Source organism: Exserohilum turcica (assembly GCF_000359705.1).
Source record: "Exserohilum turcica Et28A unplaced genomic scaffold SETTUscaffold_7, whole genome shotgun sequence".
NCBI classification, from domain to species: Eukaryota; Fungi; Ascomycota; class Dothideomycetes; order Pleosporales; family Pleosporaceae; genus Exserohilum; species Exserohilum turcicum.
Window position 1 is genome coordinate 722,184 of NW_007360288.1, and position 22,819 is coordinate 745,002.

Here is a 22,819-nt window from a genome sequence, read left to right on the forward strand (position 1 = left end):
CGAGACAGCGCAGAGGGGATTGATCGAGCCGTCGTTGTTGTTGTCGACCCGAGGTCCTGGAACACGAGGCGCGTAGGGGGGTTTTATTTTTATTTTTCACCTACGTACGTACGCAGCTGGGTGGGCAAGACGACGTCTGGACGGCGGGCGAAAAAGGAAAGGCATCGGGCCGTAGTGGAGATGCGCGCACCGGGCCGTATAGGCGTCGTCGTGCGTGAACCCGTTGGTTCGACCACTAGCAGCTCTCCGGTCGGCGCCACGTCTAACCTCATCACCTTGACGCCTCTTTCACACCCTTTTCTCTTTCACACACATGGACGCAACCCACTTCGCATCCTTCCCCCCGTGCGGCGCCCCCCCCCCCCCAATGCCAACTCGGAATATCGGACAAATGGCCTGCCGGCCTAATCAGATGCGCCTGTCTCAGCCACTTTCAGCCAATCCCACTCGGGAAGGCAGTAAGGAACCGCGCCTCTGCAATCCTTCTCCTCTGGAACCCGCCGTTTCCACCTGGCCCTGCCTCTGCCATTGGCACACGCCTCGCCTACCCTTGCCAACGCTGTCGAGGTCATCTTTACGCCTATGTTTAGCATGTGCATGTGGCGCGGAGCCACCCGCGCATGCTGCAAAAGCTTGAATCACGGCGTGGGAGAAGGATGGCGGGGAAGCACAATCTCTGGGCTTACCATGACAACGTGGGAGGACGAGCATGGGGACGTGTGGGTGGGTGAGAAAGTCCCTCCTGCAAGCCGTCATGGTCCCTTTGAGTGATTACAATGATTTGTAACTTGACCACCATCTAGCCCACAAGTCTGGAGTTGCTGCCAAAGACTGACGATTACGGCGACTAGGACCCATCAACTAACTCGTAATCACCTCAACCAACAACCAACCCCTACGTTTAGGCGAGCTGCAACACCCACCACGGGCTACACAACCAGGACTCCTCATTGGGGCTCGTTCACCTTGGCCACTTAGTCCAGCAACAGCCTCAATCTAGCCCCCCGCTCCATTTCCAATTCCGACCCAATGCGGCGACTAGTACCTTGGGAAGTCGCCCCTCCACCCAAGCGCCCGCTCAAAAAAAAAACTACTTCACAAACCTCATCAATCACAGCACGCCATCTGCCGACCCGAAGCAGCCTTGCCCACGGTGCCGGGTAAAAACAATCACAAATCTCAGGCCGCACACCCAGCCTACGTGTTTGTTAATTTGCCTGCATCCTGCCTACACATGTCGGGGCGCCTTATTTTCCCAGCACACCGGCACCCAATGGCTGCCACATAAAAGTGGTTCTTTTTATTTTTTCCTCGGAAGCGTGCTCCCTCGAGGTCTTGTAGCCGTGCATCACATAAGCATTCTTTTTTTTTGCCATTGCTGTACTCCTTACACACGCATCCGAGACTGCGCTGGCTAGAGCCGTCAGCACCTAGTTCTCTTTTACAGCGGTGCATGTCTGTGGGTGTGGGTGTGGGTGTGGAGGGTCATGTACTAGGATCGCCATCAGATACGTGTGCGTGGGCTTGCTGCTCGCCGTGGCACGTTGCACGGAAACGGCGACGGGAAGTGGAGAGACAGAGCCTACATAACAGGTAAAATGGTCGAGCGAAACAAAAGCCAACGATGGGTGTTGGTTGGTGCTCAAGACAGGGGATGGGGGGGGGCCACTGGCCAAGACACGCACGCGGGAAGAGAGGGGGGGGGAAGGACGGAAGACGGAAGACCAACGGCCCACGGCCCACGGCCCAGAAATGGTAATGCATAGCGAACATGCACACAAGGAAGCATGCTTGCGTGACACATACTGACACACATACATGGCTACATATGTACATATGCAAAGATAGATCCCGTACATACATCATCCAGTATCTGGGTACGTATGTATGTGTGGGCGCTCTCTTTGTTATTCGTTGCGGGGGTTCTCGCTAGCAAGAACAAGACCAAACTAAGCTACTGTAAGTACTTAGGGGCGGTGATTCTTTTTTTTCTTTTTTTTTGGAATACCATGATTTACCGTGGGAATTTTACACCCCCCCCCCTCCCCCTTTGAGCAAGTTTTTTTTTGGACATGCAAAAGCATACGTAGCGCGCGTAATCTCGCTAAGTACTTCGGCAAATGCCTTGGTTCCAGATTCCTTGGTAAAACTAAAAAAAAAATAAGAATAAATTACTTACGTACTTAGATGCACACACACACACACACGCACGGATATGTGGCTTATGCGTGGGAGAGAGGGAGAGGGCAATTACTACAGGACATGTGGATTAGAATAGCTACGCTACGCTACGCTACGTATGTACATGTGTACAAGGGCACATGTCGGCTCCTAAACATGGCGTCGCTACCGGGAAGACGGGGCAAAGAAAGAAAGAAAGAAAGAAAGAAAGAAAGAAAGAAAGAAAGAAAGAAAGAAAGAAAGAAAGAGAGAAAGAAAAAGTGCATACAGACATGATGTATTCGCGTGTGTATGTAATGGTACTACACTCCCCTGCAAGCCTGTGCGAGCAGGATATACAGAATGTCTAGGTACTTTTGTATGCCATGTAGCTATGTAGTAGAGTAGATAGATAGCCTACAATGGTGGAGGGGAAAACCCCCCCCCCTCCGTGGGCGTGAAGCGAGTCGTTTTTGTGTGTGTGTGTGTGTGTAATTGGAAAAGGAAATAATTCTATGGTATCAAGGAATCTCAGGAGCGGGGGAGACGCTTGCTCAGCGGAGAAAGTGGGAATGAAAATGAGATGAAATGGAAGAGAAAATGAAAAAAAAGAAACAGAAGAGAAAGGGAAAGAGAAAAGAAAAAAAGCGTGAGATAGTCATATCGACATAAGTAACCCGAATGGAACACAGTCTACACGGTATTCACACGCACTCGACTCTGCATTGTGGCCGCCGCCCCTGCTGTAGTAACTGCCGTCATGCTGCTGGTGCTGGTAGTGCTTGTCCTCGACGCAGCAGCCAACCGCCTCTTGACGCTCTCGGGTGCCACAGCCATGGTAACGCGAAAGGTGTCTCTGACGCGTGTTCTGAGCGACGCTTCCATGGCGAGATGGACGCCGCTCGCGCTATCTGGCTTCGCGGCTGCATTACTACCGCCGGTCATGTACTGGCAGTAGCGCTCGGCGAACCTGTCGATTAGCTTTTCTATCCTGCAGAGTTCCGAGAGAACGAGGTTTGTGCGGCGCGCGCATTCGGTGTCGCTGCTGGTGGTGGTGTCGGGAGAGGCGTGGTGTGATGGTGGTGCTGGTGGTGGTGCAGTGTAGACTTCAGTGTGGGTGTCGAGATGTGGGGAGAAGAGCCCGCGTGGATCGTGGGCGCGCGCAATGGCTTGGTGCCATGAGAGGATCTTCATAATGGCGAGGTTGATGGTCGAGGAGAAGTGGGGCGTTGATGTGCAGTCGCAGTTGAGTAGCGCGTAGAGAGTGTCGACGGCGGCTTTGTTGGTGGACAGGATGCATTCGAGGGTGGGAGAGCCGCCGGGTGTCAGGGCCCCTGATGGTGCGTACAGGCTGTTGAGAGTCTGGAAGGCGGATAGCGTGCAGTCGTGGGTGGGCAGGCTGCTGGAAGCTGGGGGCGTGGGTAGAGGTGCTGATAGCATTGGGGACGGGGAGTCTGCAGTCTTTTCTTGGGGCAGATACATGTTTTGTTGCATGTCGAGCAACTGTGGTCGCGAGTCTGGGGAGGGGTGTTGCGAGTCGAGTGATGCATACAGCTCTGGTTGGCTTTGTGTGCTGGTGGACCGGATATGCCCGTGGACAGGAGTTTGTTGCGGGAGGTAGTGTGGCATTTGAACAAACATGTCCGCCGGGTTGCCAAACATGATTTGCTCGTCATTGGACCACGCGCCGACGAGAGAGACTGTACCTTCAGAGCATGCTGGCGACCGACTGCCACTGAAGTTGTTGCCGACAAAGGCATCTTGGTATTGAAATTCCGGTGTGCTGGGGCCAAAGTAAAACGGGTCCGTTGGCTCCGGCGAACTCTCATAGGTATGAGAGGCGGCGGTGCGTGGGATGAGATCAAATCTAGCTCCTAGCGGTCCATAGGAGCCAGCAGGCGACACTTCGCGCTTGAGAGTTCCGTCTGGGTTTCTGTGCTTGCGCGGTTTACCCAATCTGTGCGCGGTAAGCGCAAGTTCGTGCTAGGTGAATAGAGAATATACCTCATAGACGGGGAGTAATTGCAGCAGACATTCATGTTCCCGCATCGCTGGCAGGTCGGTCGTACTTTGTCACATTTAACCTATGCTTGTTAGAGGCATGACGACTGTTGGTCTTGGGACAGAGCGTACTTTGGCACGGGAGCAAGCGTCGCATGAGGCTCTCATCTTCCGGGGCTTCGGATCGCCATTCGAGCTGGTAGCCGCCATGGTGGTCTCGGGCACGACAGTGATGTCTTCCATTTCCTGCAATGGTAGTTGATGCGGGGTAAAAGTCTGGATTGAAGGGGGCAGCATTGTGTGTCGATGGCAGTATGACCGGGGGATGGGGTATCCAGAGTCATCACGTAGCTGGTCGTTTTATATATAACGATGGTTGGGAACGAAGAACTGCAGTGTGGACTAGGATGGAAGTGGAAACGATCATAGTTGGGGCCAGCGTGCAGGAGGCGTACATGGGCCAGGACTGGTGGGTGGGAGGATAGGCGTCAAGCTGATGCTTGGGAGCACACAGGGGCAGGGATTGGTGCAGCCAAAAAGGGTGGACGTGCTTTGGATGGGGCTGAAGGCTTACATGGCCATCTGCATGCTCGATTCAGTCTAGTGCAACCCAGGAAGGATGCAAAACCGAACACGTGAGGATCGCTAGTCGTGAAGAGGGAAAAGATGACGGTTGCATCATCGTGTCCGTGGTCCTCAACAGACGGTTACACGTCTGCAGCTGTCGACACCGGTTCCTAGGGGCCTTACTGTAACGAGTATGTGGTTTGATCGACAAGACTCTGCAAGCTGGCTGTACCGTGCCATACTGGCGGGACATGATGAGGCTCGGCCACTTGGGACTGCAGCGAGGAGAATAGCCGGGTGATTTGAATAGATCACACCCACGAGGGTTACACCAAGTGGGCTGTCGCTTAGGTACGCTGCCTCGGCGTTCTATAGCTGCATCGGCTTCGCAGCACCGTACCAGAACTTTCGGTTCAGCCCCTACTGCATGTCACAGTCAGTTGTCCTCAATGGCATTGCTCAATGGGTGCGGGCATTTCTAGTGCTGACTTAGCTTGTTTAACTTGCTACACAAAAAGAACAGCGCTTGCTAGCTCTACCGCAGGTGCAGCGTAGCATCAAGCATCTGACTTGGGAGCCATCTTGGTAAGACATTCGGTGTGCCCGCTACACAAGAGCACGTCAGGCAACGTCTCCTGGTTTCTAGGGCTGAGGGATAAGTAGGACAAGTCATACCAGACGTTGCGCTCGTTGGGGTACCGGACGTGACCCAGGGAACGAGCAAAATCCCACAATGCTATTTGGAGCCTTGTTCGAGAAGACTAACCAAGACAGTGAAATTCCTGGGATCTTCAAATAACTAGTGCAGGGATCGAACAGCAGGCCTTGACCAGATTTTGTTCGAGCGGGCCGATTGTGCGAATCACTGCCTGCTACACTCTTGCTCACAGACACAGCCTATACGCTCCACCATTGTTGGCCTTGCGACATCCAGTGTCTGGTGTTGTGCCGTTGCAATGCGGTCATCTCGTACATGGGCTGGCTCTATTGTGGCTATAATGTAGGCAGCACCTATGCTCAGCCGCGTCAGGCAAGGCAGAAAGCACCGAGAGTCTGGTGTCGTTGAGGCTATGGTGCTGTCCGCAGCGACCTTCCGAGGCGCATCAGGCCTTGTGCAATACCTGCCCAGTGGCCTGCTTCGTACGTTCTAGGCAAAGAGTGCGCAGGGAGCGGCATGTCAAGAAAATATTGGGGCGACTTGTGGATAAAAGATCGAGTCTAGGAACGGCATGCGCATAGCCGCCCACTCCAGGCTTGGCCGCTAAGTAGCGTGACGTTACATTCGTCAATTTTCGACCCTCGAGCTCCTGACATGCGACAAAATGATTCAGGAACCCGCTTGCATACTGCCAAAGCCACAGAGGTAGAGCTTCAAATCCTTGGGGCCAAAACTGCATCTAATGCGTGGCATGATCCGTCCTGCCTATACGGGCCCGCGCGCCCTGACTCGACTGCAAACTTATTCCTCGGCTTGATCCACCTCTTGAAATAAAACGAGCTTTCGTTTAAACCTAGCTAAATGTGCTAGATGACCACTGAATCTTGATGCACAGTAGTGTGCATACCGTACGGTTCGGAGCATGGTGGCCGTCCAATGACGCAAGGTGGACTGGATTTAGAGCGATTTCTTGGCGCCATGATAGTTCCAGGAACGAGTTTCAAAGGAACACCGACGGCACGGCAAACGGTCTACTACCTTCTTTCCGCTGCGGGGGCTAGGGGCGTAGTTTTTGGGTCGAATCCTGTATGTGGATGTATACATTCAAGGCGACATGATCGTGTTCTGTATTGTACAAATGATGCAGGGTAAGAAAGGCGATAGAATGCCAATAACTATGCCGAAATCGGATCTTAGGGTATGGTCCTTCCATCATCCTTCTCATGTGAAGGACTGTCATGTTTCCGAATCGTTATATTGTGGCGTAATACATACCTGATTCGCGCGCCCTTTTCTGCAATATCTTCAAACATCAGGCTCCAACGTAGCTAGGAAATATTTTCACTACGAGTCTGTGATTATGGAGGCCGCAAGGACATTCTCCAGTGTTGTCTTTGGATCGTGATATATGTCCGCCTCGAGAAAGTTCCTTGCGATTTTTTCCTGGATGAGTTTAGATAGCACGATTGAATACAAGGACTATACCTACTGCCTCTTCAAGCTCAGCTATTTCGTCTTCTGGCATCTGACAGCATGCTGCAACTAGGTCTTCGCCTCGTGCTGAGAGGAGCAGAAGGTTTTCTGCGCGTTGCACAATCTCAGAAGGAACGCCATTCATGGCGGCGCAGCTAACTCATTGTCAACATCGACAGCGGCAAGTGATTTACACACTCACCATGTGCCAAAACTTGAGTTACTTCGTCCTTGGCGGAAGCTGGCCACATTAGCATCTGAGATATCATGTTGAATGGCCAGCGTTACTTGTATAGGTAAGTGATTTGATCACAAACTTCAGAAGCTTCAGTATCCACGCGTACTTCCATGTATCCAAGTCCAAGTGCAGGTCGAGGTTGAAGCAAACCCATTTCAAATATTTCTAGGCTTGTTAGAACATATCGCGGCAGGAGATTCTTCCATACCATGAAAATGGGTAGCTCCAATGACTTTTGGCCTTTCACTTCCTAAGCTCAACAGGTGTTCCATGACAGCACAAGCTAGACCAATTCCATCACTTGACTCAGTGCCTTTGCCAAACTCGTCAATGAGGAGGAGACTTCGGTGTGTGGCTAAGCTCAAAGCAAGCGAGATTTGCTGCAAGTCAATCATGAAAGCGCTTTGGAATCGAGAAACCGACTCACGCGTTGTGACTCGAGAGAGGATCTTGTCCGTCAGCCCAATCATTGCAGTATCTGCTGGTACAAAGCCCCCGACATGCGCCATGTAGACTATTAGAGCAACCTGTTTCAGATATACGCTCTTTCCCGAGTAGTTAGGGCCAGTCAAGATGAGTATGCTCGGTGCGTCTTTGTGGGGATATGCGTGGTAAGGCGCTGAGCTGGTGAGCACCTGTTCTCCTATGCCATAATGTGGGCGATCTTCGTTTGCACCCTGGTGGCCTTCACCTCCCCTCAGTGTGGTGTCATTTGCGACAAAAGAAGATACCAAAAGCTCTTGGAGCATATGACTGTCAATGTCAGCAGTAATCCTATGCTTCAAAAGTCTCGACTTACCGTCCGCCCTCAACGTGTACGATGTTTTCGTTTGTCATACGTGGACGAGAAAGCTTATACATCTTTGCACCCTGGGCCAAGGCAAGCAAACTGTCAAGCTCCCCACAGATATCGGAACAGGTGATCAGCAGCTCTTCATATTGAAGTAGATACTGAGCTACTTCATGACTGATTTCAATCTCGCGATCCGAGATGATACCATAAACGTCGCCAAAGTGGTCATCCATCTCTCTTGTCTCGCTGTTCTTGAAGTATACTTGCTCTTCTGTGACAAACATCCTCTCCCAGGGACGGTCTAGACTGCCACTGTAGATTGCGTTGCCTGTATCTGGATTGATCGGGGTCGTGCAGAGAAATCCGATTTGAGGAAAGTATATCACATTCAGAGTGGCCCCTAATCTAGTTAGCATTCAATCATTGCATAACCGTAAGTAGCCTCTCCCCACTTACGTAAACTAACGGGCATTTTCTCAGAAAGTTTTCTCGCAACCTGGTTCAAGAGATCATCAAGACTGTCTAAAGTTAACTTCATCTGGTCCAGCTCTTCGTCAATGCCGGGCATGATGACAGTCCGGCCTTGCTCCACTGATCCCTTCAGGTCAATGGTTTCACTGATTTTACGCCCGATTTGAGCCAAGTGGTAGCCTTCAAGCTTTTCGAACACCTGCATCGATCAGTAACGAGGCTAGGCTGACGCTCATCAGTCTGAGCGGAAACTCATCTCCCTCGAGTGTCTATTACAAGCGCTCACCTTGTTTCTGATGGTCAAATTTTCTCCACCGAGTACATCCTGAAGTGTGTCTTTAATTTTGAGAGCATGGAACGCAAACTGGAATAGTCAGATCACTGCGCGAAGCCGATGACACCAGACCCTTGTACATACGGCTCGGATGGACGTCCAGATGCTCTTGGCAAATCCTCCAGCCCCTCCGGTCGAGCCACTGACTCCTTTTCTTAGGTTGGTCATTGTGACACGCATGTTACCGATATGCTTGAGGTTCTGTACGAGTGCTTGAAGCGCGAAATCGTTGTCCGGACGAGTGAACACGCCCACAGTATTCAGCCTCTCATTGATGACATCCATGTTTAAGCTGGGTCGTAGAAACTGCTGTCTCAGTAGAAGCCTTCCTTGTGGTGTTCGTGCTAGATGATGAAATAGACCGTATACAGAGAGCCCCTCTTTTTCGCCCGAGCTGGCCTTGGTCGGACCCTTGTTGTGCGAATGCGGATGCGATTCGGCACCCAATATCTGCAGTGAATGAAGGGTATCAGTGTTTATGAACATGGTCTCGCGAAGACTGAACATTTCGAGTATCGCGATGCGAAACATGAGATTTGCTGAACGATCCCCAGGAAGGTACGCAGCAGCACGTCGGCGTTGCAGATACGAGATGAGCGACCCAGCACAACCCACCTGTTAAGATTCAGCAAGGATACAACAACAGGAAACGAAATCATACCGTTGAGCGACTCTCCAAGTCGATCCAGCCTGCGAGACGGAGCAGTTCTCCCTGTTGGCCTACCGAATGCTCTTCCCCTGGATGGCCGACTGTGGCAAGCTCTCCTGGAATATTGAATTCGATTCTGGTGCCATTGTCTTCTCCTAGGCGAAGACTCACAAGTTTTACCTTTGCTGAATCGTAACTGAATTCGCTGGGAGGTCTCACTTCGAGCAGAAACGGAAGGCGAAACTGGTCGTTGTCGCTGCTGGTAGACCCGCCACTCTTCGCCTCTGGGTCAAAACGATCAATAACTTTGTCATCGATCTTGTTCGAAACCAGAATGACTGTAGGATCGATGTATACTCTCACTTATCGTGGTCAGCAAGAGTGCGGCGTGCCAGCTAAAGAGATACTTACACGAGTCAACCACGTCCGCGTTCCCAAATTGCATGTCCTCCATAAAATACAGTTTCTCCTCCCTGGCTACATAGTAACAGCAGCCTACCGTGCCGCGTGAAGTCAGGTCGACAGCCATTATGACTTCATTGAGCAAGTCGTCGTTTTCATCAGCCTGCTGATTCACCTCAGAGGGCGTTTCAGTGGATGTATCGTCCAGAAATGGCCCTCTGTAAATTTGAACGCGTGGTCTGCTTAGCCCTGCATGCGTAGTTGAAGCTGAGTGGACGGAAGAGCGACGCGAAGTGCTTGTGGAGGCAGTAGCACGACGAGTCTTTCCACGGCGATTGCTGCTTGAGGATGCGCTGCTGCGACTATTTTTCGGTCGGAAAGCGACCTTGAAAGCAGGTTGGCGCGGCATGACCTTGAAGGTGAGTGAGTTTGACGGCGGTGTGAGTGAATGCGAGAGAGTGAGAGAGTGAGAGGTTTTGGCCACAAAAAGGGAAGTAGCGGAAGCGCGCTTGCCAGCATCTGCCTGTCACGATGAAGAACATAAAGAGGTGATATCATTCATTATCGTTGCCTACAAAGAGGAAGAGATTTTACCTACAACGCCGACAATGCTACATTATGTACATGTAATGGTACGTTTTTACAATCTGTTATACAATCATGTCGTCGTTAGTCATACAGCAGCATCAAGCTGCGGCGACATCAAGGCCTGTGCCATCTTTCTTGATCGAAACCTTGGCCGTATCGCCGGTGCGGATTTCTCCACGGATCAGCTTGTCAGCAAGGCCGTTGCCAATTTCTCTGGCAATGAGCCTGTTCAGTGGCCGGGCGCCGAATTTTGGATCGTAGCCTCGGTCACATAGCCATTGTTTGGCTTCGTCTGGGCATTCGAGAATAATTCTGCGGTCGTCTAGTCGCTGCTGAAGCTCTTTCAGACGAATGTCTACAATGTCTCTGAGCGCTTCTCGTGATAGACGGCGGAAAATGATGAACTCGTCGAGACGGTTGAGGAACTCGGGCGGGTATGTGGCAGCAACAATACCCATGACAGCGCTGCGTACTGCCGGTGAGATCTCGCTCGAATCCTTGCTAACCGAGTGTATGGCGTCGTCACCGACAATAATATCAGCTCCAAGGTTGGACGTCATGACGATGATGGTGTTGCGGAAGTCCACCTTGTGGCCCTGTGCATCCGTAAGGAAGCCCTCGTCGAGAACTTGAAGAAGCAAGGTTGAAATGTCCTTGTGTGCCTTTTCCCATTCGTCAAACAAGAGAACAGCATAAGGCTTTCGTCGCACAGCTTCAGTGAGTTGACCCGCGTCCTCGTACCCGACATAGCCAGCAGGAGAGCCGATGAGACGCGACACTGTATGCTTCTCGCTGAACTCACTCATGTCAAACCGGATTACAGCTTGGGGTGTGCTGAAAAGGTACTCTGCAAGTCTCTTGCACACCTCCGTCTTTCCTACACCAGTTGGCCCCAACATCATGAAGGAGGCGATGGGCCTGTTCTCGCCAGAAAGTCCAGCTCTTTGGAGACGAATGGCGTTTGCAACGGCGGTCAAGGCCTCGTCCTGGCCCTTGACCCACTGGCGCAGGGTGTCCTCCATATGGATGAGCTTCTCACTTTCTCCCGAGTTGAGCTTGGATAGTGGGATACCGGTCGTGCGGGAGACGACGGCGGCAATGTCGTCCGCGGTAACAGAGTCGTGTAGCAGAGAGCCCTGTCGGTTGGCTCCAGCCGTCACCTCCTCGTCCTTGGGAAGTTTCTGTTCCAACTCCGGGATTCTGCTGTATTGCAGCTCACCAGCCCTGGCGAAGTCGCCCTGACGACGGGCTATTTCAAGCTCGAGCTTTGCCTTTTCAAGGTTCTCCTGCGCGTTCTTGATTGCGTCGAGCTCTTCTCGCTCCTTCTCCCACTTCTCCGTCAACACCTTTACCTCATCTCGCTTCTGCTTCAATGTTTCTTCAAGACGCTCGCGTCGTTCTTTGCTCGCAATGTCGGTTTCCTTGCGGAGCGACTCCAGCTCGATCTGGATAGTCATGATTTGGCGATCGAGCTCTTGGATTGCATCTGGCTTGCTCTCTTGCTGTAGACGCAGTGCACTTGCAGCCTCGTCTACCAAGTCAATGGCCTTGTCGGGGAGGAAGCGGTCTGTGATGTAACGATTGCTGTATGAAGCGGCAGCCACCAGAGCATTGTCGGTAATACGCACACCATGGTGGACCTCGTATCGCTCCTTGATACCACGCAGGATGGAAATAGTGTCCTGGACCGTGGGCTCGCCAACAACAATGGGCTGGAATCGTCGCGCAAGCGCTGCGTCTTTTTCAATCTGCCGATACTCGTTGAGTGTCGTCGCTCCACAGAGCTGCAGCTCTCCACGACTGAGAGCGGGCTTGAGAAGATTGCTGGCATCAATGCTGCCCTCTGCCTTGCCCAGGCCCAACAAGGTGTGCAACTCGTCGACAAACAAGATGACGCCCTTGTTGGCCTCTTCGACTTCCTTCAGCACACTCTTCAGCCTCTCTTCAAAGTCGCCGCGGAATTTGGCACCGGCAATGAGGGAGCCGAGGTCAAGAGAGATGACGCGTTTTTCCTGTATCGATTCAGGCACATCGCCCTTGACGATGCGCTGTGCCAGGCCTTCGAGAATGGCCGTCTTGCCGGTTCCAGCGGAGCCGATGAGGACGGGGTTGTTCTTTGTTCGTCGGGACAGAATTTGGATGGTGCGCTGTATTTCGCCATCTCGTCCTATGACTGGATCCAACTTGCCGTCTCGCGCGCGCGCTGTGAGATCGACTCCGTACTGCTCTAACGCCGGCTTTTCTGGCTCACCACCGAGGTTCATGCGATGTGTTCCACCAGGAGGATGGGGGCGCCCGCCATTCGCATACCCCCGGGAAGACACAAGCGGCCTCAGAATCTTTTGCTGCTGCGAGGGCCGTGCTACGGATGTGGTCAGGCATAACGGCGATGTGCGAACGGGCAGTGCGCGTGAGATGGAGGACGGGCATGCGATGCGCCTTGCGGCTATGCGTGCTCTGCTGGTCAGCATTTTGATATGGGGGGTCAGAAAACGAGGGAAGTTCGCGAGAGCAAGAGATGAAGAGGGTAGATTATATTGGCAATGGGTGGTGCGACTACGAGCTTGGGCGAAAATGCGCGGTGGTTCGATGACCTTCTACGTCTCCGGGCGGCGCGTCAGGCAGACAGGCAAACGGCGGCACGAGAAGCATTCCAGACGGGTTTCCTAGAACAGCATGGAAAAGTGAGGCCGGGGGGGGGGGGCAGAATCAGCCGTGGCCTAGCTGCATGCGAGGCCTCGAGTGGTTTGGGGAGCAGGGTGAACGGTGCCCCTCGAACACGGTCGAGCACGTACTAGCGCGGGGCCGTGCGCCCGGCAGCAATCTCCTCCCAGCCCCAACTCTGCAAAAAAACTTTGACTCCTCCTTCAACCACACCTCTCCGTTTCTCGCTCTCCCTACGCACATTGAATTCCTGCAAACATGGGCTTCACCGATCTCGTTTCCGACGCGGGCCTGACCCTCCTCAACCACTACGTCAAGACGCGCTCGTACATTGTTGGGTAAGTTGCTACCCCACCACGCACTTTTCGCCCGCTCCGTGTCCATTCCACTGCACTGCATACAACCCTGCCCACACTCGAATGATGAGAACATTTGGTCCGTGTTAATGAGGCGGCTTAAGACCCCGCTATCTGAATACAAACCCAAGCGCTTGTCGCAACTCTGATCTAGTCACTGCTTCGGCTGCACTTCTCAGGCATCGCTGCAGAGTCACGGGCTAACATGGCACAGTTACTCGCCATCGCAGGCCGATGTCAAGGTCTTCCAGCAGATCAAGGAGGTCCCCGCCCCTGAGAAGTACCCCTACGCATGGCGCTGGTACAACCACATCCTCACCTTCCAGGGCGAGTTTGACTCGCTTCCTGGCGACCCAACCAAGGAGTTCACTGCCTACGGCCCCGAATCGTCAGAGGTTACCCTGAACCCCGCCAAGGCTCCTGAGAAGGAGGCTGAGGAGGACGACGACGAGGTGGACCTGTTTGGCAGTGACGACGAGGAGGAGGATGCCGAGGCTGCCAGGATCAAGGAGGAGCGTCTGGCCGAGTACAACAAGAAGAAGGCCGGCAAGACCAAGCCTGCCGCCAAGTCGATTGTCACCCTTGACGTCAAGCCATGGGGTAAGTTGGTGAGAATGTCGAGGTGAGTGAGGATGCTGACCAGTTGCAGATGACGAGACAAACATGGACGAGCTCAAGGCGAACGTGCTCGCCATTGAGAAGGATGGCCTCGTCTGGGGTGCGTCCAAGTTGGTCGCTGTCGGTTTCGGTATCAAGAAGCTTCAGATCAACTTGGTCGTCGAGGACGAGAAGGTGTCGCTAGACGAGCTCCAGCAGCAGATTGAGGAGGACGAGGACCACGTCCAGTCTACCGACGTTGTTGCCATGCAGAAGCTGTAAAGGAGTTGCTGCCACGGGCGTTTTGATGACCATTTGACGAAGAGTATTCATGATGATGACGGAGGGTTTGGGCTCGGTTCACGGTTTGACGTCTTTATGAGCAGTCGCTAGACGAGAGCCAAAAATGACGACATGGTAGAGATACCAGCTCCCACTGCGGGACGACAAGATGCGTTTTGCCACATGCAATGGTGACTCGACATGGACGGGGGGGCATGATGATGCTTGGTGGTGATGCACCAGGAGTGGTGTAGCCCCACTGAAGCCACTATGGGTGTTTGCAGAATTGAGTCGACTCAGCCTGTGAACGTCTCCGAGGCTGGTCATGTCGGCCTTGGATGAAAGTGGTGTGGCAATTGTGCCCAGTCCAGGTACTTTCGCCACTGCGACAACATGGCTGCACGCATTGCATGCACACGGTCAAAGGCTGTGTGCATCAAGTCGATGCTACCCATAGTGAAGTACTAGATAGATGTCGCCCCTCGTGCCATGGCCTCGAGATGGTTGAATCACGAGATGGCGCATGGTGTCGCTTTAGAGCCGCAAGCCAGGCTAGGCTCCTTAGCGCCTTGGCGGCCGCTCGTCTCAAGCTGCATGCGATGATTGGCTTCAACATTGCTCGTCCCCGTTGGACCCTGCATTGTGCTCTCACTCTTGTCATCCATGCACTTGATGTTTGCAACCCTCGGCCATGCGTCCAATGGTTACAGGTACATCGGCTCTGGCTGCTTTCTTTGCCCGTGCATTGGGCCTAATCGCGCAATGCCGCAGATTAAGCGCTTCTCCGCCACAGATGCAACCATCCACAGGCCGTCTGTTGGCTGCGGTGCTGCCTTGTTTCACCAAGTCGATCACTGCCCCTGGCCTCTTGGGCGTCGCGCCCTCGCCAACAGACCTTGATTTAGATTGAGGCATGCCGGATCCTGCCGCTTGCTGCTGGTGATGACATAGGCTGAGGCTGTGCATCGCTTTCGTTTCCAGGGCCAGCGACTTGGTGGTTGACTTTTGCACCTTCACTCTCTTGCCCTGTCTCACGCTCTTTCTTTGTGTCTTGCCCTTTGTTAGTACTTTGACGCCGTCGCCTGAAATCCCCATCTCTCATCGTCGCGCGCGGGTGCTCTGAAGTTGCCCGCCAGTATAGCCACGGCTACGTCGCTCAACAACCATTGACTCGGCTTGCACGGGAGCCGAAAGAAGAGTCGACAGCGGGTCAGGGAAGAGAAGGATCTCAAGCAACAATGCCGTTCAACTGCACCACTATCCCAGACACGACAACCACTGATGCGGGAGTTGCGGGTGCGGGCGTAAGTACCCCCTCTTCACCACCAGACCCATCACTGTCGCAATAGCCTACGCATGAGATCTAACCCACGCGCGCAGACCCTCTTGTCTTTCATCATCACCAACGTTCTCTCCATCCTGCTCTCTGCCACCATCATCCTCCTTGGCCTGCGAAAGTCCACCTCGGCACCCATATCACGCAAGCTGCTACAATCCTTCTCGGACCAGCAGATCCTCACAGGCATCGGCATCCAGTCGGTGGGCCTTGCCAAAATGAAAACAATGGTGCCCTACCACTTCTTCATAATCTGGCTCCTCTCGCTGCTCTCAACCGCTACCAACCTGGCCACACTCCTCGCCCTCGTCAACGACTTCAAGCGCGACTGGGTCCTCCGCTGGATACGCCAGCTCCTCATGCTCGTCAATATGTTCCTCGGTATCCTCTCGGGCGTCTTCATCCTGCAGACTGTCTTGAAGAACATGTCGCCCAGACTGCCCATTGCATGCGTCTGGGAAGTCGAAAGCAAAGGCGCCTCGGAAAACGCTGCCCTCAGTATTGCCGGTACCATTGCCGTCATAGCAGGCCAAGTCATCACATTCGGCTTCGCAACATGGTACCTGCACAATCGATCGAACCCCAAATGGCTCAAGACGGTGCAAGTCATTGGTCTATTCGCCTGTCTCGCAATGGGCATCGGCGCAACCATTCGCATAGTGCTCGAGTCCCAGGCTTTTGGCTCCCCGCCGGAAGCCGTGCACCTTGTGGGACCCAGCGAGGGCAACTGGAGTTTTGGCCAGCTGCTTCCTTTGCTGTTGCTTGTGCTGCCGGTTATCAGCACAATTGAGATTGCAAGGGGCGAGGAGCTCAAGCCCAGGAGTAAGGTGGACGACGATACGGAACCGCTTTTTGCAAGTGGGAATGATATGGAGTTTCAGCCGAACCCGCTCGTAGGAAGTGGGACTTCTCTGTTCAGAAAGTAGATGTGGTTATGAAGCCTGGCTGATATGTAGTTATGGGCCATACCTATGTCCCTTTTCTTGATTTTGATAGCATGATACCCATTTAAAAAATTATTCTCCAAACTCTAAATGTCTTCTCCACAAGACAATGCTAGAACGTCCTCAACAAATAAAGGGGACGCATATCAGGTCATCATTACATCTGAACAGAACTTGCAAAGCTCGTCTTGGTACTATCGCCTTGCGTATTGTCGAACTTGGCCTTGCCCTCTTCTATCCATGTTTCAAATCTAAAAACACCTGCTTCTACACTGCGAATGGGCGTTACTCTGGCACCACCAAGATCACCTCCCTCGTCTGTTCGTCCACCAGCTTCAAACTCTTCCTCGTCAAACTCATCTCGCATCATTGGTGTTCTGCCCGTCTTCTGCAGGCTAGGCTGTACAGGTATCCACGGCTGCGGGTGTGCAACGGGTGGATCGACATGGGCCTCGTCCTTGAGCTCCATGCTGATGTTGAAAGAACAGTTGGGCGGTAGAGGCGCGAGCATCGAAGTGCGTGTCGTCAGGGCTATCAAAGCAGCACGAAACTGCTCGGAGAGATTGACATCGACGTCGACATCCAACGCCTTGACATTTCCTCTCTTCGCGACGCCTCCTCTCTCGTCTTCGTGATCAGACACCTCGGGTGTTTGGCTTTCCCACTCGATCTCCATGTTGCGATCTCCCTTGTCCACGACTGGGAATGCGCTAACATCAAACATGTATCTCTCCATTATCTTCGCACTCCCCGCCGCGCCTTCATCGGCCCCATAACTGAATATGACAATGCCGATCTTGGCGACGCTCCCGTTCAAGAGCTCCTCGCGCACGGCGGCGACGGCATCGGTTATCCATTCACACACGAGCGGATGCCGTGACTGGTAGACAGAGGTATTGTGGAAGCGTGACTGGACAAAGGAGGCGCGGGGATAGAGCGAGCGGAGGTAGAGCAGCGTGTGCGTGTAGGCCGTGAGAAAGGTGGTGAAGTGGGCGAGGGTTTCGAGGTAGGTCAGCGCCATGGCGGGCCGGCATGTGGCAGCGAAGCAGTGTAACCGTTACCGGGTATGACGTGATGCGCCCAGAAGATATCTGAAACAGCCTGGATGCTTTTCTCGTGGGCAGACAGGCGGGGGGGGGGGGGCATGACGCAGACGCGTCTCGTCGCGTGTCCAGCCCGCTAGGCTATCGATAGGCGCCTGTCCCTCAGGCTGGTGCTACCGTGGCGGTCCTGTATAGCGACTGTCGTGCGCATGCTGTGTCGAGGGCCCCTGGCACTGTTGAGGACAGCAACGTGGCAGGCAATCCATGTGCTTGGGCGAGTGAGTTTGGCAGATGTCGCGTTTCCTGCTTGCCTGGGAAGAAGCGATGGCCGCCCCTCTGCACACGGCAACAGGCGCGGAGTGAAGCAACTGGCTCTGCCCGCACTGCGCTTCACCCAGCTCTCACCCATTCCGCCAGCCTTCCCTTCTCTTCATCCCGCCATTCTCAACTCGCGCCCTCCAGGCCCAGGCGGCGGATTATTGCTCTAGTTCAGTCAGTTATCGCAGCTGCTTGGCCACCCCCACTACTTGCTCAAAGATTCACGGAGTTGCCCCGCATCCCCGAGCGCGTTTCTTTTTCCCTCGAGCGCAGTCGCCCAGCTACACCTTCAACAAACGCGTCACCCGTCGAACAGCACCTCTCGCCAACCGGGTTGGGCAACGCTAGACGTGCTGACTAGCTTTGTACGCGCTTGCCCCACGTCTGCCATGGAGGACCAACTAGTCCAGCTGCTTTCAGCAACCCAAACCGCCCAGGAGGACACCCGCAAACAGGCTGAACAGCAGCTGCTCTCGTTCTATGGCCACCAGGAGCTCCCGCTGGGCCTCATCGGCATCGCCTGCCACGAGAGCGTGCCCCTCAATATCCGGCAGGCCGCCCTGCTGTCCCTGAAGAATCTGGTCTTGGCGGGATGGAGTGATAGCCTCGAGGGGTGGAAAGGCCAGGTCTTGATCACAGACGAAAACAAGGCCATACTGCGACAGCAGCTGCTCGCACTCGCCACCTCGGACCACATTGACCGCAAGCTCAAGGCCGCCGCCGGCCTCGTTGTGAGCAAGATTGCCGCCGCCGACTACCCCATCGAATGGCCCGAACTGCTCGACACGCTCCTCAACCTGATACCCAATGCGAACGACGGCCAATTACACGGTGCCCTCAGGGTCCTCGGTGAGCTGGTGGAGGATTCATTCAATGAGAATACCTTTTTTGGCGTGGCGCCGCAGATGATCAAGATTTTGTACGATGTGGCCACCAACGACCAGAGGAAGCCGACATTGAGGGCGCTGGCCTGCAAGGTGTTCCACAGCTGCTTCGACATACTCGAGATGGTCATGGAGGACCACAAGGCCATGGTCAAGAACTTTGCAGATGAGGTGCTCAAAGACTGGATGCCCTTCTTCATCAACGTCTTGAACACAAGGTTACCAGACCCGCCCTCAATTGAGGAAGAAGAGCAGGATACCCCCAATGCTGCGCTGTACAAAGGGCAGATTGCCTTGAAACTGCAGGTTGTCAAGGTAGATACTTGTTGATAATGCGCCACGCCTGTCTCGGTACTAATATTCTGCAGGTCCTCATGCGCATACGGTCCGTCTTCCCCGCTATCCTTTCGCCGCAAAGTATTGTTCTCTTCCAAGCATGCTGGCAGGAACTATCATTACTTGAACCGGCATACTCTCTCATGTACATACAAGAAGACCGCCAGAGCAGGCTGGAAGATGCCGATGGGCTGCCATACACACTGGATTTCCTCATCCTTGAAGAGTTGGACTTTATGCAAGCCTGCCTTCGTGCACCGCCGGTTCGCACTCAGCTCGAGCAGGAACTCCAGAACCAGGCACCGGAAACGTCTTGGGTCACTCAGGTCATGAAGCTGGCGGTCGCCTATGCGCAAATCACTACCGAGGAGGAGGGACTCTGGGACGTTGACGTGAACATCTTCCTGAGTGAGGAGACCAGCGTTACCGCCAACTACACGCCCCGAACGGCTTGCGGAGACCTCGTTATCAAGCTTGGCGAGTGGCTCACAGAACCCACCGTCAATGGCTTGTTGACCTACACACGGGCGCTCTATTCGGAGTCAAAGGGTTGGAAAGCGGAGGAAGCTGCGCTATACGTCCTTAACCAACTGCTGAGCGACTTTCAGGATGTCGAGAAGCAAATCAGTCCAGAGGCTGCGACTGGCTACGTGGACTTCATTCGCTATGCAATGCAGCAGCCCGACGCCTTCCTTCGAGCACGAGGTTACCTGGTCGCTGGAAGCCTGACGAGAACATCTGGAGACACTCTGCAACAACTAGCCACGTCCTTTCTCGAAGCCAACCTGCAAGCCATTCCGTCCGATGACTCCGACGTTGTCCAGGTCTCTTGTATCCGAGCCCTACAACATTACCTCCAGGCACTCCCACACTCCATTACTCAGCCTCTGCAAAACCCCATCATGGCAGCCATCAGCAACTACCTCGCTGCACAAGATATGTCGGAGCTCAATGATGGCGACGATATTATGATCACGCTCGTCGAGACCCTTAGAGACGCTATCCTTATTGATACTCGGATATGCATTACGGACAACGGCCTTGATACCCTCTTCAGAGTGGCCAGCCACCAAGCCTCCAATTTCCAACTGACCATGCTGGTGATTGAGGCTTTTGAAGAAGTGACAGAAAGCATTGCACACATGGGCGGTGATGCATACATCCAGCTTTGTACAAGGGTTCTTCCATCCCTCACGGGCGCTTTCGATGTCGGCAGCTTGACAGAGGAGAATGCTCTATGCAATTTCGCTGCTGATCTCCTGGCTGTGCTTGCTGAGCATGGACCTGAGCCGCTTCCTGCTGGCTTTGTCGCCACAACCATGCCCAAGCTCACCCGACTTCTGCTCGGGTCTACCGACGAGGAACTGCTCAAGTCTGCCACGACTGCGGTCAAGAACATTATCTCACATGATCACCACCAGCTGTTTGAGTGGCGAGATGATACTGGCAAGGCAGGTCTAGAGGTCACTCTTATCATTGTCTCCCGTCTGCTGTCATCGTGCAGTGACCACGCTGCTGGTGAGGTCGGTGCCCTCGCTGCTGAGGTGGTAGAAAAGGCTGGCCATGAGCGGCTTGGTCCGTACCTGGAGCAGCTCTTGCGCAGTGTTGCAGTCCGTCTCGCGCAGGCTAAGCAAGCCAACTTTATCCAAAGCCTGACGCTTGTTTTTGCGCGTCTGAGTTTGAACCATGCTTCTGAAGTAGTTGAGTTTTTGGCTAGTCAAGATATCGAGGGCGAAAATGGGTTGCAAGTCGTGCTTGCGAAGTGGCTCGAGAACTCGATCAATTTCGCTGGCTACGACGAAATCCGACAAAAGTACGTTGCCAACCCGAAAGTCGCTTTCGATATATGGGCAAGGCGAGGCGGGCGACTTAAGTTGAACACCTCTCCCCTAGTCCATGGCGTTTCTGTGATTAGCTGCTGACTTGTTCTAGTGTCATTGCTCTTTCGAAACTGTACGATTTGAAAGATTCGCGGGTTGCACAGGTTCAAGTGCAGGGCGACTTGATACCGACTAATGATGGCCGCATCATGACGAGGAGTCGCGCAAAAGCCAGTAAGTATTCTCTAGTATCTATGTCTGGCCATGAATGTTATGGAGAGGTGTACGGTGCTGCACCATTCTCATAAATCAATGTTGCAACCCCTTTCAGTTGTCCACACACTGACGGGGAATCAGATCCTGACAAGTATACCATAGTACCCGCCCCGCTCAAAATCCTCAAGGTCCTTATAGTCGAGCTTCAATCTGCCTCTGGTGCACCTCTTGATGCAGCTGCAGCCGCCGAGCTTGCAGATGAGGCTTCAGACGATGGCGATTGGGAGGACGAGCCCAACCCATTCGTTGATCTTGGCAGCGGCTTCACCAAAGAGCAACTCATGGCATTTGCAGCGGAAGAGCCGGGAGGCAGCGGCCGTCAACGTGACGACGAGACGCAGAACTTCCTTGTGGATTTCTTCAAGCGTGCCGCTACTACGCCGGGCTTTGCAGATGAATTCAACCAGCTCACAGAGGAAGAACGACAACGGTTACGCGATTGTGCTGCGTGAAAAAGAAAATTATCGACTAGCAAGAATCTCGTTGGGCGAGTGTCATGATGATGGGTTGGGCTGAAGAGATAAGAAGAAGAGAGAAAAAATGAGTGGACGGGGGGCAAAAGGGGAGGGAGAGAGGGTTAATCATGCGAGCCCCCTTCTGGATTGAAACAAAGAAAAAATGGATGTGTACATGATGAAATGGGGGGACCCCCTTAAATGCCAACTGTTTTTCTTTTTCCTTCTTCTTCTTCCTCTTCTTCTTCTTTTAGTTGGCTTGCTGCTGGGTCTTTTTTTGGGATCCCAATCGTAGCAATCAGGGTGTATTTTGTCTCTCTCTCTCTCTCTCTCTCTCTTTTTTTTTTCTTTGTGTGTATGTGTGTGTATCTCTCTGTGTGTCTAGACTCAAATGAAAAAATAGATTGTTGAAAAGCGTGATCAAGTACGTGCATGTGCATGTGCATGGGGGGGTGTTTTTTTTGCTCTTTTTTGCTCTTGTGATAGTGAAATGACGAGATGAATGGTCGCTTGGATGGGTAGGCGGACTCTTGTGAATGGGAATGGGAATGTATGCATGTGCGTATGCGTACAATCTGGCTACATAGCATAATGCAGAATTAGTCGCGTGGCATAAGAGAAAAAAAGTCGTGTTTTGAGAGGTTGTGCAATGTCCAACACTGACTCACTCCCTCACTCACTTACTTACTTCCTATATACATACATACATACATATTCAACACCCAATCCAATCTCAACACGCGGTATATCCAAGCCATTCATCTATTTCTCTTTTCTTTCCTCTCTTCTCCTTGTATGTGTGCCTTTTTTTCTCCCTCTTTTGGGGTGCTGTTTTCGGGATTGCAGGGTGGAATCCGAAATATAAAAGTGGTTATTGTTGCTTCTTTTTTTTTGGCTCAAAGGGATGAAGGCGAGAAGTCTGCGTAAGATAAACACGATTGCTGCATTCCTAGTATCCAAGCACACCATTTATTCGGTGTCGCATGGGGGATACTATATCAACGAAATTAAAATGTCCAGGAAGAAAAGATATTTACTGGAGTACCTTCCTCACACTTCTCTTAATTTCAATCTCATCAACCGAGTCTTCTGTGTTACCATGTCCTCAAGTTCGTGCGATACCGTGGTTCTACACTTGGCACTACTCTTTCGAATCTATGTACCAACGCCACAA

General features: G+C 53.0%; 7 protein-coding genes across 7 annotated transcripts; 3 read left to right on the forward strand and 4 right to left on the reverse strand.

Moving 5' to 3' along the window:
- Nucleotides 1-2,649: 2,649 nt before the first annotated feature.
- SETTUDRAFT_165489 (uncharacterized protein) lies at nt 2,650-4,480 on the reverse strand. The gene is made up of 3 exons (XM_008032120.1): nt 4,294-4,480; nt 4,165-4,244; nt 2,650-4,117 (listed from the first exon to the last, which is right to left on the reverse strand). Exons 1-3 carry the CDS (start codon nt 4,456-4,458, stop codon nt 2,854-2,856), a joined length of 1,509 nt encoding a protein of 502 aa, XP_008030311.1. The 5' UTR covers nt 4,459-4,480; the 3' UTR covers nt 2,650-2,853.
- Nucleotides 4,481-6,730: 2,250 nt separating this feature from the next.
- Nucleotides 6,731-10,155, reverse strand: SETTUDRAFT_97999 (uncharacterized protein; the record flags this gene model as incomplete). Its single annotated transcript, XM_008032121.1, has 11 exons — nt 6,731-6,829; nt 6,876-7,014; nt 7,062-7,100; nt 7,148-7,262; nt 7,306-7,871; nt 7,897-8,290; nt 8,347-8,560; nt 8,648-8,725; nt 8,780-9,310; nt 9,357-9,706; nt 9,756-10,155. The coding sequence occupies 11 exons, from the start codon at nt 10,153-10,155 to the stop codon at nt 6,731-6,733; spliced, it is 2,925 nt and encodes a 974-aa protein (XP_008030312.1).
- A 146-nt stretch (nt 10,156-10,301) lies between these two features.
- On the reverse strand, nt 10,302-12,817 carry SETTUDRAFT_165491 (uncharacterized protein). The gene has a single exon (XM_008032122.1). It carries the CDS (start codon nt 12,803-12,805, stop codon nt 10,433-10,435), a length of 2,373 nt encoding a protein of 790 aa, XP_008030313.1. The 5' UTR covers nt 12,806-12,817; the 3' UTR covers nt 10,302-10,432.
- Nucleotides 12,818-13,189: 372 nt separating this feature from the next.
- On the forward strand, nt 13,190-14,442 carry SETTUDRAFT_165492 (uncharacterized protein). The gene is made up of 3 exons (XM_008032123.1): nt 13,190-13,336; nt 13,569-13,954; nt 14,004-14,442. Exons 1-3 carry the CDS (start codon nt 13,257-13,259, stop codon nt 14,231-14,233), a joined length of 696 nt encoding a protein of 231 aa, XP_008030314.1. The 5' UTR covers nt 13,190-13,256; the 3' UTR covers nt 14,234-14,442.
- A 585-nt stretch (nt 14,443-15,027) lies between these two features.
- On the forward strand, nt 15,028-16,589 carry SETTUDRAFT_165493 (uncharacterized protein). Its single transcript, XM_008032124.1, has 2 exons — nt 15,028-15,537; nt 15,614-16,589. The coding sequence occupies exons 1-2, from the start codon at nt 15,472-15,474 to the stop codon at nt 16,493-16,495; spliced, it is 948 nt and encodes a 315-aa protein (XP_008030315.1). The 5' UTR covers nt 15,028-15,471; the 3' UTR covers nt 16,496-16,589.
- Nucleotides 16,590-16,614: 25 nt separating this feature from the next.
- On the reverse strand, nt 16,615-17,534 carry SETTUDRAFT_141818 (uncharacterized protein; the record flags this gene model as incomplete). Its single annotated transcript, XM_008032125.1, has 1 exon — nt 16,615-17,534. The coding sequence occupies one exon, from the start codon at nt 17,532-17,534 to the stop codon at nt 16,671-16,673; it is 864 nt and encodes a 287-aa protein (XP_008030316.1). The 3' UTR covers nt 16,615-16,670.
- A 600-nt stretch (nt 17,535-18,134) lies between these two features.
- SETTUDRAFT_165494 (uncharacterized protein) lies at nt 18,135-21,775 on the forward strand. Its single transcript, XM_008032126.1, has 4 exons — nt 18,135-19,073; nt 19,127-20,907; nt 21,027-21,148; nt 21,272-21,775. Exons 1-4 carry the CDS (start codon nt 18,264-18,266, stop codon nt 21,640-21,642), a joined length of 3,084 nt encoding a protein of 1,027 aa, XP_008030317.1. The 5' UTR covers nt 18,135-18,263; the 3' UTR covers nt 21,643-21,775.
- Nucleotides 21,776-22,819: the final 1,044 nt, after the last annotated feature.

Excerpts from the sequence above, each read along its gene's own strand:
- SETTUDRAFT_165489 (XM_008032120.1), bottom strand. The coding sequence starts at position 4,458 with ATGCTGCCCCCTTCAATCCAGACTTTTACCCCGCATCAACTACCATTG. Across the intron at positions 4,245-4,293 it reads ACGCTTGCTCCCGTGCCAAA|GTTAAATGTGACAAAGTACG; the intron begins GTACGCTCTGTC and ends TAACAAGCATAG. Across the intron at positions 4,118-4,164 it reads AATTACTCCCCGTCTATGAG|ATTGGGTAAACCGCGCAAGC; the intron begins GTATATTCTCTA and ends TACCGCGCACAG.
- SETTUDRAFT_165491 (XM_008032122.1), bottom strand. The coding sequence starts at position 12,805 with ATGCTGACCAGCAGAGCACGCATAGCCGCAAGGCGCATCGCATGCCCG.
- SETTUDRAFT_165492 (XM_008032123.1), top strand. The coding sequence starts at position 13,257 with ATGGGCTTCACCGATCTCGTTTCCGACGCGGGCCTGACCCTCCTCAAC. Across the intron at positions 13,337-13,568 it reads ACGCGCTCGTACATTGTTGG|TTACTCGCCATCGCAGGCCG; the intron begins GTAAGTTGCTAC and ends AACATGGCACAG. Across the intron at positions 13,955-14,003 it reads CCTTGACGTCAAGCCATGGG|ATGACGAGACAAACATGGAC; the intron begins GTAAGTTGGTGA and ends GACCAGTTGCAG.
- SETTUDRAFT_165493 (XM_008032124.1), top strand. The coding sequence starts at position 15,472 with ATGCCGTTCAACTGCACCACTATCCCAGACACGACAACCACTGATGCG. Across the intron at positions 15,538-15,613 it reads CGGGAGTTGCGGGTGCGGGC|ACCCTCTTGTCTTTCATCAT; the intron begins GTAAGTACCCCC and ends CCACGCGCGCAG.
- SETTUDRAFT_165494 (XM_008032126.1), top strand. The coding sequence starts at position 18,264 with ATGGAGGACCAACTAGTCCAGCTGCTTTCAGCAACCCAAACCGCCCAG. Across the intron at positions 19,074-19,126 it reads TGAAACTGCAGGTTGTCAAG|GTCCTCATGCGCATACGGTC; the intron begins GTAGATACTTGT and ends AATATTCTGCAG. Across the intron at positions 21,149-21,271 it reads GAGGAGTCGCGCAAAAGCCA|ATCCTGACAAGTATACCATA; the intron begins GTAAGTATTCTC and ends ACGGGGAATCAG.